The sequence below is a fragment of the Phodopus roborovskii genome, unplaced genomic scaffold (assembly GCF_943737965.1).
Source record: "Phodopus roborovskii unplaced genomic scaffold, PHOROB, whole genome shotgun sequence".
NCBI lineage: Eukaryota > Metazoa > Chordata > Mammalia > Rodentia > Cricetidae > Phodopus > Phodopus roborovskii.
The window spans coordinates 13405935-13421263 of record NW_026126418.1 but is presented as its reverse complement, the minus strand read 5'-3'; the positions used below and the strand labels follow the sequence as shown (position 1 = coordinate 13421263).

Sequence of the window (15329 nt, the reverse complement as noted above, 5' to 3'; positions counted from 1 at the left end):
AATTAAATCAACAAATCCCACATTCAAAAAGTTGGTCAGGATAAAACACACTATAATGCCAGTGCTGGGGAGGTAGAAACAGGGAAATCCCTGGGGCTCCCTAGCCAGCCACCCTACTCTACTTGGTGAGTCCTAGGCCAATGAGAGACCTTGACTCAAAAAACATACATGGGCATACATTTGCAGATAAACAAAAGAGTCAGCTCTTGGAAGAATGAAATAGAAAGATCGTAAGTTCAAGGCCAGTTTGGTCAACAGTAAAAATGTCTCAAAACATAAAATTAAAAAATAAAAAGAATATTCACCAAGAAGTAACTCATATTAACTTAACTTCACAATACAATAATAATAATCTTTTAATAGGTTTTTTTAAATTATATGTTTGAGAGAGGGATATTCAAGTAAGTGATATGCCCAAGAGTCTAGAAAAGTTGGATCCCGTGGAGCTGCAATTACGATCTACTCCATGTGAGTGCTGGTAACCAACTTCAAGTCCTCTGGAAGAGCAGAAAGCACTCTGAATCACGGAGCTATCTCTCCAGTCCCCACCTACTATAAGAAAACATACTTAAAACTTTCTTTTCTCTAAATATAATAAAACTAAGCTAAGACTAAGTCACTAAAAACAATCACAAACAGAAAAAAAAACAAGCAGTTGTTTTAGCTCCTTACAGTTAAATATTCAAAGCCTTCAGCTATATTTCTATAGACCTATCTAAACCAGCAAAATTAAAAACTTCTATTTTATCTGCCCAAAATAGGTCTTACTGACACCCTCTCTCCTTATTCCCGGCTTCCAACTAGGGACAAATGGGACACCCTAAGGTGCTCTGAGCACATAGCAACATACTGAGACATTGCCAGCGCACACCTTTAATCCCAGCCCTCGGGAGGCAGAGGCAGGAGGATCTCTGTGAGTTCAAAGCCAGCCTAGTCTACAGAGCGAGTTCCAGGACAGGCTCCAAAGCAATACAGAGAACCACTGTCTCGAAAAACTACAAAAAAAAAAAAAAAAAAAAAAAGAATCAAATAGCAAATGTTTTCCTTTGTTTTTAATCTATTTCAAACATGCAAACACAGAATTAGCCAATAAACAAATGTCTAGTTAACTGTTAAAGTTATGGGCATACAGAAAGTTTTAACACCATTATAAATCAAGCCCTGGTCTCCAGAATGGACACTTGCCTTAAAATTCTACATGGAAGCAGGACAGTGGTGGCCCACGCCTTTAATCCTGGGTGGGGGTGGAGGTAGATGGATCTCTGTGAATTCAAGACCAGCCTGGTCACAAGAGCTAGCTCCAGGAAAGACTCAAAAACTACAGAGAAAGCTTGTCTCAAAAACAAAAAACAAACAAACAAACATAGCCTGCATGGATTGAGGAAGCTAACCACAATAGTGTTTCCTAAAATAGTGCTATTAAGAATTCTTTTTTAAATTAATACACACACACATTCTTTGTTTTAGTTTGTTTTTTGAAACAGGGTCTCTCTGTGTAACAGCCCTGGCTATCCTGGAACTCACTCTGTAGACAAGGCTAGCCTTGAACTAAGAGGTCTTTTGCCTGCCTCCTGAGTGCTGGGGTTAAGAGCATGCATCACCATTCCCCAGCTATATATCCTATAGGCTATATATGCCTATATCTCTGGTGTTGAGTGTATGGATGTAACTATGTATGAATGTATATGGATGCTTACTCCTATGCATGTGCAGAGGCCAGAAGAGGGCCCTGGGAATCTTTTATCACTCACTTTCTATAACTTCTGAGGCAAACTCTCACCTGTTTTCTCAGCTAGGCTCAAGCCTCATAATCCCAGTGAAAATCCTGTCTCCAATGACCCAGCCCCCTGAGAGTTGGGGTTGCAGGTATTTGTGGGGGCATCCAGCTTGTTACATGGGTGCTGGGATCTGAACTCTGGTCCTCATGATTACAGAGTGGGTGCTCTTAGCTGCTAACCCACCTCTATAGTCCCTGAAGAATATCTGTGGACAAGATGGCTAAGCAGGTAAATGTATCTGCTGCCAAGCCTGACAACCCATAGTGGAAGACAAGAACTCAAGCCCCCTGATTTCCAAAGGAACATTGTGTTATGTATGTACCCAAGCCCCAAATAAATAAATGTAATAATTTTTAAGAAGAAACTTTGACTAAAAGTAATTTTTCAGGACAGGTGTGACACATTTGTAAACCCAGAGTTACAACAGGAGGCTGAGACATGAGTTCGAGATCAGCTCCAGTCACCTACTGAGTTCCAAGTCAGCCTGGGCTACCCAGGGAAAATGTTGAGAAGGGAAAAAAACCTCTCTCTCTCTCTCTCTCTCTCTCTCTCTCTCTCTCTCTCTCTCTCTCTCTCTCTCTCCCCGTCTCCGTCTCCCTCTCCCTCCACATTCTTTCCTTAAAGCTCTGGACTCAGTAGGTCTGTAGAAGCCCTAGAATCTATTTTGAACAAGCACACTTGATTCTCATAAGTCCTACAAGTTTAGATATAGCCATGACATAAACACACCTTTCACATTTAAGCAACGTTTGAGGGATACTTCAACTTGTGAGCTCTTGAACATGTATTCCAGATTGCCTTAAAATCATCCTTACTCAGAAACTTGGAGAGCAAATTGGGAAGAACATGGAATTTGAAGTAAAAGCAAAACAAAACAAAACCCACCAAGATTCAATTTTTTATGGCATTTGCAAGCTGCATAACCCTTACACCCAGGTCCTGGCATATTATGTGGAAATAACAAACCTGCACTAACCTGCCTCACAGGGTTACCGTGGAATCATTTGAGAATACTCAAAAAGGACCTTGCAAATAAAGATGTCACCATTACAGTAACATCTCATGAAGTCAACATCCTTTAATTCAGAATTCAAGAATGTTGCTGTCCAGCCTGATGTGAACTGTTGTTTTTCTTTCTGTCTCCCCACATTATCTACAGGCATCACTGCCTCCTTTCACATGACAAGCAACAATAGGTATTGGGACAAAAATAAGCAGTAGCTCCTGTTCCACACCAAAATTCTAGGATTGAATGTGCAGAGTTAGAGAGCTTGTTTACTGCAATAGCACTGTTTATGTGACAGGACTGGAGTCTCAGCTGTCATTAGAGCATGTCTGGCAGAATTTCTGCTGTAATCAAGCTTAGCTGTGAACAGTTAATGCCAGTCATTACAGAAAAACCAATCGAAAGAATGAGTTTTCTATATAGTATAAATGCTAAGGGAACTTTAAAACTGATTATTTAAATTTCTAAAAGAAACTGTCCCCTTTCTTGCTGCCTTCAGGAGCACACACTAAAACTATGCAATATTTCTTTGGCAATTGATTGTCATCAACAGAATCAGTAGACTGGGTTATGAGCACAGTTTCGACTCTAGAGATGTTGGATTTACCGACTTAGCTTGCAACACTACACAAAATGAACAAATCCCTCCCCCTATTTTTAATGTACAGGGAGGATCTACCAAGTGAGTGTGGTACAATGGTGATCTCCAGGGCTAGAGGTTCTTATGCATTCTTTACAACTTCAGGCTCTTTCGAAGAAAAGAGTGATAGGAGATGTCATTCTGTATATGTTTCTCATACTGGTTAATGAATAAAGCACTGTTGGCCAATAGGAAAGGAAGATAGGAGGGACTAGGAGACAAGGAGAAAATAGGAAGTAGTAAAGAGGAGTGAAGATGGAGAGTCTGGAGAGAATAGAACTGCCAGCTGCCTCTCGCTGGTAAGACCATGTGGAAATACATAGAAATGGGTTAATACTTAAGACAGAGCTAGCCTATAAGAAACAAGTAACTGGCCAACAGCATAATATCAAATACAGAGTCTCAGTGTGTTATATGGGGCTGGCGCGGCGGCAGAACAAGACTGGCGGCAGGAGGAAAAACCTTACTCCCTACAAAAGAGGGCCATCTTTTTCCTCACACAACTTACAGGAATGTATGATAAAATGTTTCCTCTCCAGCATTCTCATTCTTACAGATAGGATCCAAAATGTACAGGACCAGAGGGTTTCAGGGTTTGTTGGAGTGTTTTAAATTTTGGAACATTAGAATAGACACTAAACCACAAATCTAAAATCCTAAACTCCCAAATCCAAAACTCTGAGGAGGGCACATGCTCAGGGGCACTAAATTTGGGGGATATTTCAGACTGGATGCTTGCCATGTACTACAAATTACTGTGGAATAATCCTTCTGTACAGTGTGTGAATATATGTCACTATGATTGGTTTAATAAAGAAGCTGAGTGGCCAATAGCTGGACAGGATAAGGTTGGGTGGGAGAACCAGACTAAGGACACTGTGAAGAAGAGCAGGGTCAGGAGTCACCAGGCAGACACAGGAGGAAGAGGAGGTGCAAGATGAAAGAGAGACAATGCCACATGGCAGAATGTAGATTAATGGAAATGAACTAATTTAAGTTGTAAGAGCTAGTTAGTAATAAGCCTCAGCTACCAGTCGACAATTTATAATTAATATTAAGCCTCCCTGTCAGTTATTTGGGAACCAGCAAGAGGGAAAGAAAAGTCCACTTACAACAAATAAGTCATCTCTGGTTTTTTTTTTTTTTCTCTAATTCACCCTAAGAACTCTTTTCACTACTCTGCCATCAGACCCTGCTATCAGCACTCCCATTACTGCTTTTTATCACTCTACCACAGATGTAGCCAATTGTCTGCCTTTAAATAGCGACTATCCATCTTACCTGGCCCTTCTCTAAACATAGCCCTAATCTTGAGTGTAACTGTTTTCCCTGCCGTGACCTGACAAGAACCAACTTAAGCCTGTGAACTGATACTCAGGGCTGTGTTTAACTTTCTTGCAGTTACTGTTTCTGTATACATAGTCTGTCTTTACTACTAAAGAAGTTTTCTAAGAAATCTGGAGCTTTCTCCAGTATTTAAAATAAAAGTCTAGGGCTGGAGAGATGGCTCGGCAGTAGGCAGTAAGAGCACTGCCTGCTCTTCCAAAGTTCCTGAGTTCAATTCCCAGCAACCACATAGTGGCTCACAACCATCTAAAATGAGATCTGGTGCCCTCTTCTGGCATGCAGACATACATACAAGCAGAACACCACATAACAAATAAATAAATAAATAAATAAATAAATAAATAAATAAATAAATGTCTAAGAGTTGAGCCAGGCATGATGGCACAAGCTTGAAATCCTAACACTAGGGAGTAGGAGGCATGAAGATCCAAGGTGCAAGGACATCCTTAGCTAGTTCAAAGTCAGCCTGGTTACATGAGACTCAAACAGAAAGAAAAGTTAAAAAGAGAAGGTTGAAAGTTCTAGAAGGCATGGATTTATTTCACCAGAAATCCAAAATTTTTAGGAAACTATTTGGGCCAAATATGCTAGAATTTCAAGTTCTACAAATTTATCTTAGCTCTCCCAGTTAGGAGTTTATTCACTTTAATTGGGGAGGAAAAAAAAAAACAAAAACAAAAAAAACCTTACCAGGAGAAAACCTATTCAGAACAATTTTATAAGGAAGATAGGAACATAAATAAATGTATTACCAAGATTCTACTAATATTTAAATAGTTACTAAATGTAATAGTGTACATATATCCTAAACCACAGATGAAGAAAGGTTAGCTTGTCATCATGCCACTAAAGGATTGACTGCATTTCAGTTTCAAAACAGAGCCAGAGGTAGCAGAGGGCTGGTGCACAATAGGGCCACTGAGAAACTGCATGCACAAGACCTGCACAAAATCAAACCAGCAGAAATTCCAGCTCATGGACTCCCGCCACTAGCTTAGAAGCTACTGGGAACTGATAGTTACTGGAAAAAAAGAGTCAGTTTTCTTCAGGGATGCAGCCTTTGATGGGCTGTCCATGCTCCAGTGAATGATCAAGTCATAGTTTACTTTCTAATGCTGTGATAAATGCCATGACCAAAAGCACCTGGAAGAGGAGAGGGTTTATTTGGCTTTTAGGTCACAGTCCATTACTAAAGGAAACCTGGGCAGGAACCTGGAGGCAGGCACTAAGGCAGAGGCCAAGGAGAAATGTTATTTTACTGGCTTGCTCCTCAATGGCTTGTACTCAGCCTTCTTCCTTAAACAACCCAGAAACACCTGCCCAGGGGTCACACCACTCATGATAAGCTAAGCTCTCTAGTATCAATAACAAATTAAGAAAATGCCCCATAGATTTCCTGCTGTCATAACTATGTAACCAGCCTTTGTTGGAACAGCCTTGGTTAATTTTAATCTAGCTTTCCAGAGGCATTTGATACTTGGGGTTCTAAAATAACGAGGGAGGGTATACAAATTATTTTACACAATGCAAAAATAAAGTTAAACACCTCACTTCTAAACAAAACACACTATTCACTAAATAAAATTACAATAAACTCTTGAAGGCTTACAGTTTAGCACAAATGAGGTAACTCATTTACTGAGGTGTGCACATGTCACATATACATGATACACACTCAGAGCATTGTTAACCACTCCAAAATGTTCAGTTCCTTCTGTATGTACAGCCCTGGAGAGGGAAATACCATAATGTATGCTCTAGTAAAGTAGACAGAATTTACCAGCAGAAAGTGTGAAGATGAATGTGGAACAGGAGAAAGACTATCTCAGACAACAAAATCAATATTCAATACCTGATGAAACTAGTGTCTCTGTACAAACAAAATCACCAAAGAACAATGCATAAGTAAGTCTGGGACATAGTAACCCATGCAGAGATACAGTCAAGAAAGGTTGCACAGAGAATGGAAAGGTGGCTCAATGGTTAGGAGCATTGGCTGCTCCTCCTGAGGCCACATGTTAGGTTTTCAACACCCACATATATGTGTTTATATATTACCATGTGTGTGTCAGGCATTCAAGGAAGCCAGAGAAGGCATCAGCTGTCCTAGGACTGGAGTTACTGATGATTGTGAGACACCACATTGGTGCCAGGAACTAAACCTAGGTCCTCTAGAAGAGCAGCCAATGCTCTTAATTGCTGAGCCATCTTTCCAACCCTCAATCATTTTTTAAAGATGCAAAATGAGATGATATACATGAGGAAAATTCAAAATATGCCAAGAACTTGATGTTATCATGAAGTTAAGCTTTGTGCAAGTGTAAGGAACAATTTGGCTGTGGGGTTTTATGCAACAATAGACTGTATGAAGTGTTCTGTAAGGAAGACACCATTTGGCAACCCAAATTAAGGGGGACTGCAATAGTAAGTTCAGTAAGAGTTGGCAATCTCCAGACCAGATGCTGCAAGGAGAGTGTGCTTCTAGCAATTAAAAATAGGAAAACAAATTGGCCAATTGTTGAATTTTGTCTACTGGTCCACAGAAAAATCTGAGAAATTTTCAAGAAACTTCAAAATTAAACTTTCCACATTGAAATTCAGAATTAGCCTCCTGTGAAGACCATTGCTGAGGGGTGTTGCTAAGTGATAGGCAAACCCAGCAAGCCACATCTGGTTTACAGGACATGTTAATATGTTTAAAGTCCATGGAATCAATAACATCTGCAGCTTCAGCTACTTCAGGACCCCCACCCCACCCAAGAGCTGTCAGTCAAGTAGTCACTCCCTCTGGGATCTTCAAAATGTCATAATGACAGCTCTAGCTGTGTTAAATCTTCCACCAGCCTAGGGGGAATCTAATCTAGTCTTTAACAACCAGAGAAGACTCAAGCCACTGAACCCCCTGAGAGCCGTCTACGCAGTTGCCCTGATTGCCATAGCTATTGCTCCAGGAGTTATGAAAGCTTCAGATGACCCTAGATGACTAGGCATACCCACAGCCAACCTAATCTCCTTCCTGTCTTTAATCTGGTACTCCTCCCCAAGACATAACAGCTAGTACACTCCTGGGATTGGTGAGATATGGATGAACAGCATTCTGAGAGCACTCCAGATTTCTGTCATGGGTAGAAGGGTCTGAGCAAATAATACAAAAGCAGTCACTTACTGGGACTCACAGCTCGAGGCACACCCAGCAACAGAAGCAGTTAAAAGGCAGTTGAAGAATCCCAGGAGCATAGACTGCAGGGAGCTGAGCCTGTGGGGAAGCAAGAGCTGGGAAAAGCCAACACTGCAGTTGCTATAAGGTCCATACACCACTGAGAATCTCTAGTTCCAATGCTCTGATGTGAAGGCACTGACAGTACCAACACCCTAAAGCCCAGGACTGTAGCAGGAAGAGCTACAGTTAGGGTGTCCTGGCACCCTAACCTCAGAGTTCCACTAGCTGCTGGGTACTGAGTCAGCAACACTGAAGGCACAGGAGCTTTATGGTCCCAGCACCCTAGACTCCTGAGCGAGGACACTAAGAAGCTGTACTTTGCCTACTTTTGCTTTCCACCTAATAGAACAAAAGAGCCAGCAGTGGACTGGCATGACAAAATGATACAAGTTTTCCACAGGTCATTTGTAGGGGAACCATTGGGAAAGCATACTGATTATTAATGCTTTAAAATGATAGTATCTGAGTATTGTGAAATTAGAATCAAGGGAATTTCCCAAGGGATTAAATTTGGAGAAAGATCAAAGAGAACTTCAAGGTTTTTCAAATGTACTTTAAAAAACTGCACATAACTGAATTTTTCTATGTTATACTAGCATCAACTTACTAAAGGGAGCCAGACACAAAGAACTGCCTAGTAAATTTTTACTGAGTACAGAATTCTCCTGTGACTAGGCTCATTACTTTCTAATGATCTTTTTGTAGCTTCAGATTGTCGGTATGAAGTTAACTATGTGAACTACAATTGTTTCTTCAGTCCAATAATCCCTACTAGTCAAATGTGTGTGCTTTGTATGAACAAAATAAGTTAAATGTTACTTATTACCCATGAAAATGCACAAGCCTAAACTAGAAATTCATTTACTTCGTTTAAAAGATGAAGTTATACTTAGAAGTTAGCTATCTTTGTTCAAGGTCAGCTTTGTGAGCAAAAAAGCTTGCCCTTGCCCAGATAAATCCAAAGCCAATCTTTTAGCTACATACTACAATGTAATGCCCTTGAGAGGCCCTCAATGTTACAGTTCTTTCCTCCAACCCTATGACTAAGCTGTTGTACTTAACTGCAGTACAGGTAACTTTTTAGAAAGTAGAGTCTTGCTGGAATTCCCAGTTGGAGAGAAGACAAATTTGCCTTGTTTTGCTAAGGGAAAAAAAATAGAAAATAAAACAAAGCTGTCCTTCTGACAGGCTTTTCAATTCATACTATGACTTCCTTGAGAGAATAATAACCCAGTGCTGGGATATTCAACAACCTTATCACTCAGACCCTAAGAGAATTGTCATAGAACTTTTCCTTCCCCCAGAGAAAAACAATGTCTGCAAGGTGTTCTTCCCTCCGTGTTCTGCCACTCTTCACCAGGCTAACTCACAAGGGTTCTTCAGAACTCAGCTTGGGAATCACTTCCAGGGACAGCTCTGATTTCCCTCACAAGCTCCCACTGGATTCAGTACACTGCTTTCCCAACATAATCCACCCACTGGGTTCCCATGTGCTGTACATGTCACCAGTTCTCACTGAAACAGACTTAGAAATTGCGTTTACTGAACAGCACTGGCTCCCCGCTTGGGCCCATAAGGTACAGAATGCAGGAGGAAACCCTGGCATCTCTGTCTTCATTTTGTCTCCGTCTCTCATTCTTTGGCTGCTGAAGTCATGAAAATGTGCAGACTGCAATTCCAGGAAGAGTGGTGGAACAAACCCTCCACCCCAGGGGTTGGCTACTATCCATGAGCGCAGAGCTATACCCTGGAACAAAAGTGATCACCCAGTAGGAACCAGATGGTCCCTTCACAGAGTAACAACTAGTAGAGATGAGAGAAATAAATAGACACACTTCTCAGATCAGACCAGCTAATGGGACCAGAACTGACATAAGGAAGGGTCAATGGTGGTCAAGATCCCACCTTGACCAGAGCTGCTTAATTATGCACAGCACATGTCCTTTGCCCAGTTCGTCCTCTATATAATCTAAAGTTTTTGGGTGAAGACACACGGGATCACTGGACCTCTCATCTGTTCCTTTCCCAATGTGGCCAATTGAAGTACTTTCCTCTGCTTTTCACCATTACTTGGAGACAAACAGCTGAGCATAACCTGCTAAGGATACTAGAACACAGGGATTTTTATCCTGAAAATTCATGTTAGATTACTAGTATAAGATCCATGGCCCCACCCAATAGCATTATGCTATACTAAAAACAGGAAGAGAAGTAAAATAAAACACTAACTTTGCAAATGTATTCTTATTTATAAATAGCATTTAGTAGCATTGGAACTGAACTATACAAATCCATTTACTTATATTTACACTGTTTAAGCTTACTAATTTTATTATGTTATTAATTCAACAACAATTATGTCCTAATTTGCTTCCTACTACTATGATATAAAGACCATGATCAAAATCAACTCAGGGAGGAAAGGGTTTATTTCACTTTCAGCTTCCATCATGGAAGAAAGTCAGGACAGAACTCAAGACAGGAATCTGGAGCCAGAAACTGAAGCAGAGGCCATGGAGTACTACTTACTGGATTACTCCTCATGACTCACTTAGCTTGCCCAGGGTGGTACCACCTCCTATATCAATCATTAGTGGGCAGAATGCAACACAGACTTGCCTACAGGCCAATCTGATTCAGGAATTTTCTCAACTTAGGTTCGCTCTTCCCAGGCAACCCAAGCTTATGTCAAAACAAAGATCTAACCAGCACTAATTACGACATAATAAAACATTTAATTGTCTGTAGACAGGAAGATAATAAATTAACATCTCTAGCAGAAACTAGGCAAAGCCCCCTAAGAATACCTCCCACTAGTGTTTAAAGACACTCAGGATTAGGACAGAAAGTCTACTAGGGAGAAAACCTAATACAATTTACATATTAAAATTAATCCTAATATCACAGCTCTCCCCAAATCAATGTCTAATCACAATTACCCATAGAGTCTAAGTGTTGCCTCTGCCAATCTGTTTTCTAAATATTATACTTCACCCATCCAACTGCTTTGAAGAACTCAATTGAATTCCATTTTTTAAAAAAATCCCTGACTTTGTAAAGTGTTTAAAGATCTAAGCTACATGAATATGTTTACAAATAACAATTGACCACTCAGATTTAAAGTTGTTTTTTTTTGGGGGGGGGTCCAGTTTTATTTGGGAGAAGTTTTATTTGGCATCTGTGCCAAAGTACTGATGTGGAGAGGTCAAAGGACAGCTTGTCTGTCAGTCTCTTCTTCCTCTCTGTAGGTAGTCCTGGCATGGAAATCAGGTTGTCAAGTTTAAGACTAAATAACTTTACCTGCTGAGCCACCTTGATGACCCCCTATCTCTTCTTTTGCTTCAGCATTTAAAATATGGTAAAAATAGATAGGTAGATAGATAGAATTTTCCAAACTTTAGAGTAACATTTCACTCTGTTATGACACCAAGGTTCTCTCCTATCCCAAAGTTCTAGTTAAAATTTCATTTCTAAATCTTGGATAAACTTTTCCCTAATTTACTAATATCCCTTCAACTAGAGCCAAGCCTAAGTGCAAGTGTTACTTTTGAAATGGCAATATCATATCATCTCATTCCATGTTCACTATGGATATGTGTGCGTATGCATGCATATACCATTTTCATTTTAGCCTCTATAAACAGTTTAAAATACCAAAGCTAAAATAACACTAGGCTTTCTTTGCAAATTACAGCTTATTGGATAGCTGATTCCCTATAGCATTACTGTCATATTAATTAAAAAAAAAAAAAAAAAAAACAGAAACAAGTTTTTCCAAACTGACAACACTGAGCAAGTCAATTGTGAAATTATAACCTAGATCTTAATCATATTGAAGACTTTTCCCCAGGGACTATGAAAAGTTAACAAGTGATTTTGAAAAGTTGAATAAAAATCACTGTTTGCCCCACATCACAAATTCGTTTCAACTTGAAATATATTCTAGTAATATTAGATCGTTGTCCCAAAAGATTAACTGTCATGTCTTTACTGCTAAGTTGTTGAAATGTTCTTTAATGAACAAAACAAAAAAACCTGAAAAGTAACATGATTTGTGTCCTATGCATAGTCCATAGACAACCACACCCCAAAAGGGAACAATGAGTTACAAAACATATGCAAAATTACCTGTTTTTAACAGAGTCAAAAAGAATTAAAGAAACAAAAAGGGAGGGACCGAACCACGACTTTCTCAACTTTTCTGATAAAACCTTTGTTCTCGTTTTTAAAATCTACCAACTGAAAGGAACAAGGTTTCGTGTTTTGCTCACTTTTTGTAAAGTCACTTTTTCTCAAGTTTCTCTTTTGCAAAAAAAAGTACTGTCGATTACAATACGAAGACGCCGTTTTCCCAGCAGAACGCTTTTTACATTGGAACTCCAGAATCATTTCGCAAGGATTCCTCTGACACGGGCCCCAACCCCCAAAGGACTCTGTAAACTACATGAAATGAACCCAATCCAAGTAACTGGAGAGGCAAGTTTCCCAAGATCAGGACTTCTGAAATCCGTTGTCCCCGCACCCCTTCCTCTTATCCTCCTCACCGATGCTTCTCATCCATAGCACAGGGCCAGTTTTCAAGCCAAGTTAAAAAACTTTATTTAAAAAAAAAAAAAAAAAAAAAAAAAAACCACACATACACACTCCAAGGGGTAGAGCGAAGAAGACACCTGACTCCGGCCGCCAACTCAGAATGGTTTCAACGGGACAAACACCGGGGAGTTAAGGTTTTCTCCGTGCCCACCTGACTGCAGGTCAGATCCCCCAGGTCCCGCCAATGCTCTCAGAATCTGCAAAAGTTTCCGCGCTCTGGAGCTGGCTCGCGGAGCGGTCCCCCGGGTAAAGAGGGCCACGCCGGGGCCGCGGCTGTCCACTCACCTGCCCATTCTCCGAGCAGCGGGCCGACCCAGGCCTCGTTGCCCAAGCACCACACCTGGAAGGCCCTGAAGAGCGAGTACGAGGCGCGCAGGGTCAGGTAGGCCACGGTGCTCGCGCCCACCCAGTACAGGAAGCTGGCCGCTGGGAAAGCGTGCTCCATGGCTCCGGCCTAGGCCTCACTACCACCGTGAATGGTGAAGAAAAAAAAAAACGAATGAATGGAGAGAGGGGGCGGTGCTATCAGTGACGGCGAGAACGCCGCTGACAGACGCCGTTTTTTTTTTGTTTTTTTGTTTTTTTTTTTTTTTTTTGAGAGCTTTGGCCCCCCAAGACCCGCACACAGCAGCATATCCATGTTGCCATTGGTGACTTCGCCTGCCTATGAGCGTACTGAGACTCCCATTGGTTGAACTCCGTTTCATAGCCCCGCCCACATGCCCCTCCTGCGTGATACGCGCTGCATTTTCTTATTAAGACAGTGGATCGCTCACACGCCACTCAATATTTGGCCCCGCCCACAAGCTTCACATCGCGCCACCGAAGCGCAGGGCTCTCTTATTGGCAGAGACGGTCCTCACGCCTATGAAAGACCGCGCGTTGATTGGCCAGTGAGACCTAACCTGGTTTAGCTCGCATTTCAGGAAGGAATGGAACCGGAAAAGGAAGTTGTAGTAGAAGCGAAGTTTATTTTTACGCCTTTGTGTTAAACGCTTTCAGACCCTTGTGTATTCCATGAGCTTCTTGGATGAGGGATTGCGGTTCTTCCTGTCTGCGCCTCACTCTTTCGCTCCAGTTTCTAAATGCCTGCCTTAGTTCCCATATTGAGCTTTAGACTCACGGTTCCCAGTACCGAATTCGAGACGACTCAACTACATAGTAGCATTAACAGTTGTAATATGAATGAAAAATATGCTACAAGAACGCAGCTTGTGGAGCAATTCTCCTGGGAAATGATTAGTCTTTAAGTGAACCTTAAAGAACCAGAATCACGTTATTTCTAGTTTTGTGGGAGAATGATGGAGTGAAGAGAGTATGCATGTGTTTGTTCGGTTTGGCAGAACTAAAGATATTCTTAAGAGACATTTGAGTGCCTTTGACTATGAAGACTATTAAAACAATGGACTCAAAACAGGAATTTGTCCACTCCTCCCAGGAGTCTCATGCTGGGGTAAAAGAAAACCTGGGCAAATTTCCTAGAACACCTTACAGAAGAGCCAATGAGGGGGTCAATGGTGGGCTGGACCACACTTTCACTGGGACTGCTTAGATGTGTGTAACTCTGACCCCCTGCTTAAACCATAACCGCACTTCAGAACCTGAAACACGGCCTTGGTGGGGGCTGCCAGTTCTCTTTGTACCTGTTCCCAATCTGAAATATGGCCATTGAATAAATCTCTCTCCTCCTCCTCCTCCTTCTCCTTCTTCTTCATCTCTCTCTCCCTCCCTCCGCCATTCTTCACTATTAATTTGGCTACTTTATTGACTTATCAAGGATAGACGGCTGAACCTCACTTGTTGATGCACAAGCTGTGGCCCTACGTCTGGTAACAGATGATATATATATATGCCTTTGTATATAAGAGTGTACATCCACACATGGAGGTCAGAGGTTGACATGGGGGATCATTTTAATTCTTATTTTGGTTGGGGCTGGAGACAGTCTCTCTACCTAGCCATGGTTATCCTAGCAATAACTAAGTAAACCAAACTGATCTCCAGCTCAGATGTCTATCTAACTGTCCATGCATGCCTCCTGAGTGCTAGAATTTAAGGTGTATGTCACAATACCTGCCCGACATAGGGTGCCTTCTCCTCAGAGGACCTAGTACTCACCTATTTAAATAAGCAGTGCTGTCACTGCCTCCCCAGTACTGGATTACAGATGCAAGCCACTACACCTGGATGCCACATGCTGCTAGGGATCTAAACCCAGGTCCTTATACTTGAGCAGCAAGCATTTTACCTACTGAGCGATCTCCCCTGTCCCTGAAAGGAAGTTTTAAAGGGACATAAAAGCATGATGTCTAGTAGAGCATAGAAGCATTTCAGCAAAGTTGGGGGGCAGGGGAGACACACACACAAATTAAATTTCTGTTCTGGTACATCTTCTGCCTTCTGCTTATAGGTCCAGGTGCACACTCAATATCTCCACTCAAGCTTAATACATCTATTGTTTGTTTTTGTTTTGAGACAGAATGTCAAATATTCAATCTGGAGCAGGCTATGTAGACAAGTGTGTGTCACCATGTCTTTTTTTTTTTTTAATTCAGTATTAGGGATTGCATCCAGGGCTTTATACATACCAGTGAAGCACTATATCAACAGAGCTGCATGCCCAATTCAAACTTAATATATTTAAAGATAGAACTTCACACCTGCCCTCCCTCATATACATACCTCTTGTGAATGTTCCCTATCTCCAGAAGAGGACAGTTTGGGAAGGATCAGGAGGTGTGGCGT

At 41.3% G+C, this 15329-nt stretch overlaps 1 protein-coding gene across 1 annotated transcript in view; it reads right to left on the bottom strand.

Annotated features, from left to right (window-relative positions):
- Positions 1-13068, bottom strand: part of Hsd17b12 (hydroxysteroid 17-beta dehydrogenase 12) — a 131270-nt gene extending 118202 nt beyond the window's left edge. Inside the window, exon 1 of the mRNA XM_051184120.1 lies at positions 12870-13068. Within this exon, the coding sequence (XP_051040077.1) occupies positions 12870-13029 (160 nt within the window). The 5' untranslated portion in view covers positions 13030-13068. The remainder of the gene's footprint in view (positions 1-12869) is intronic.
- Positions 13069-15329: the final 2261 nt, after the last annotated feature.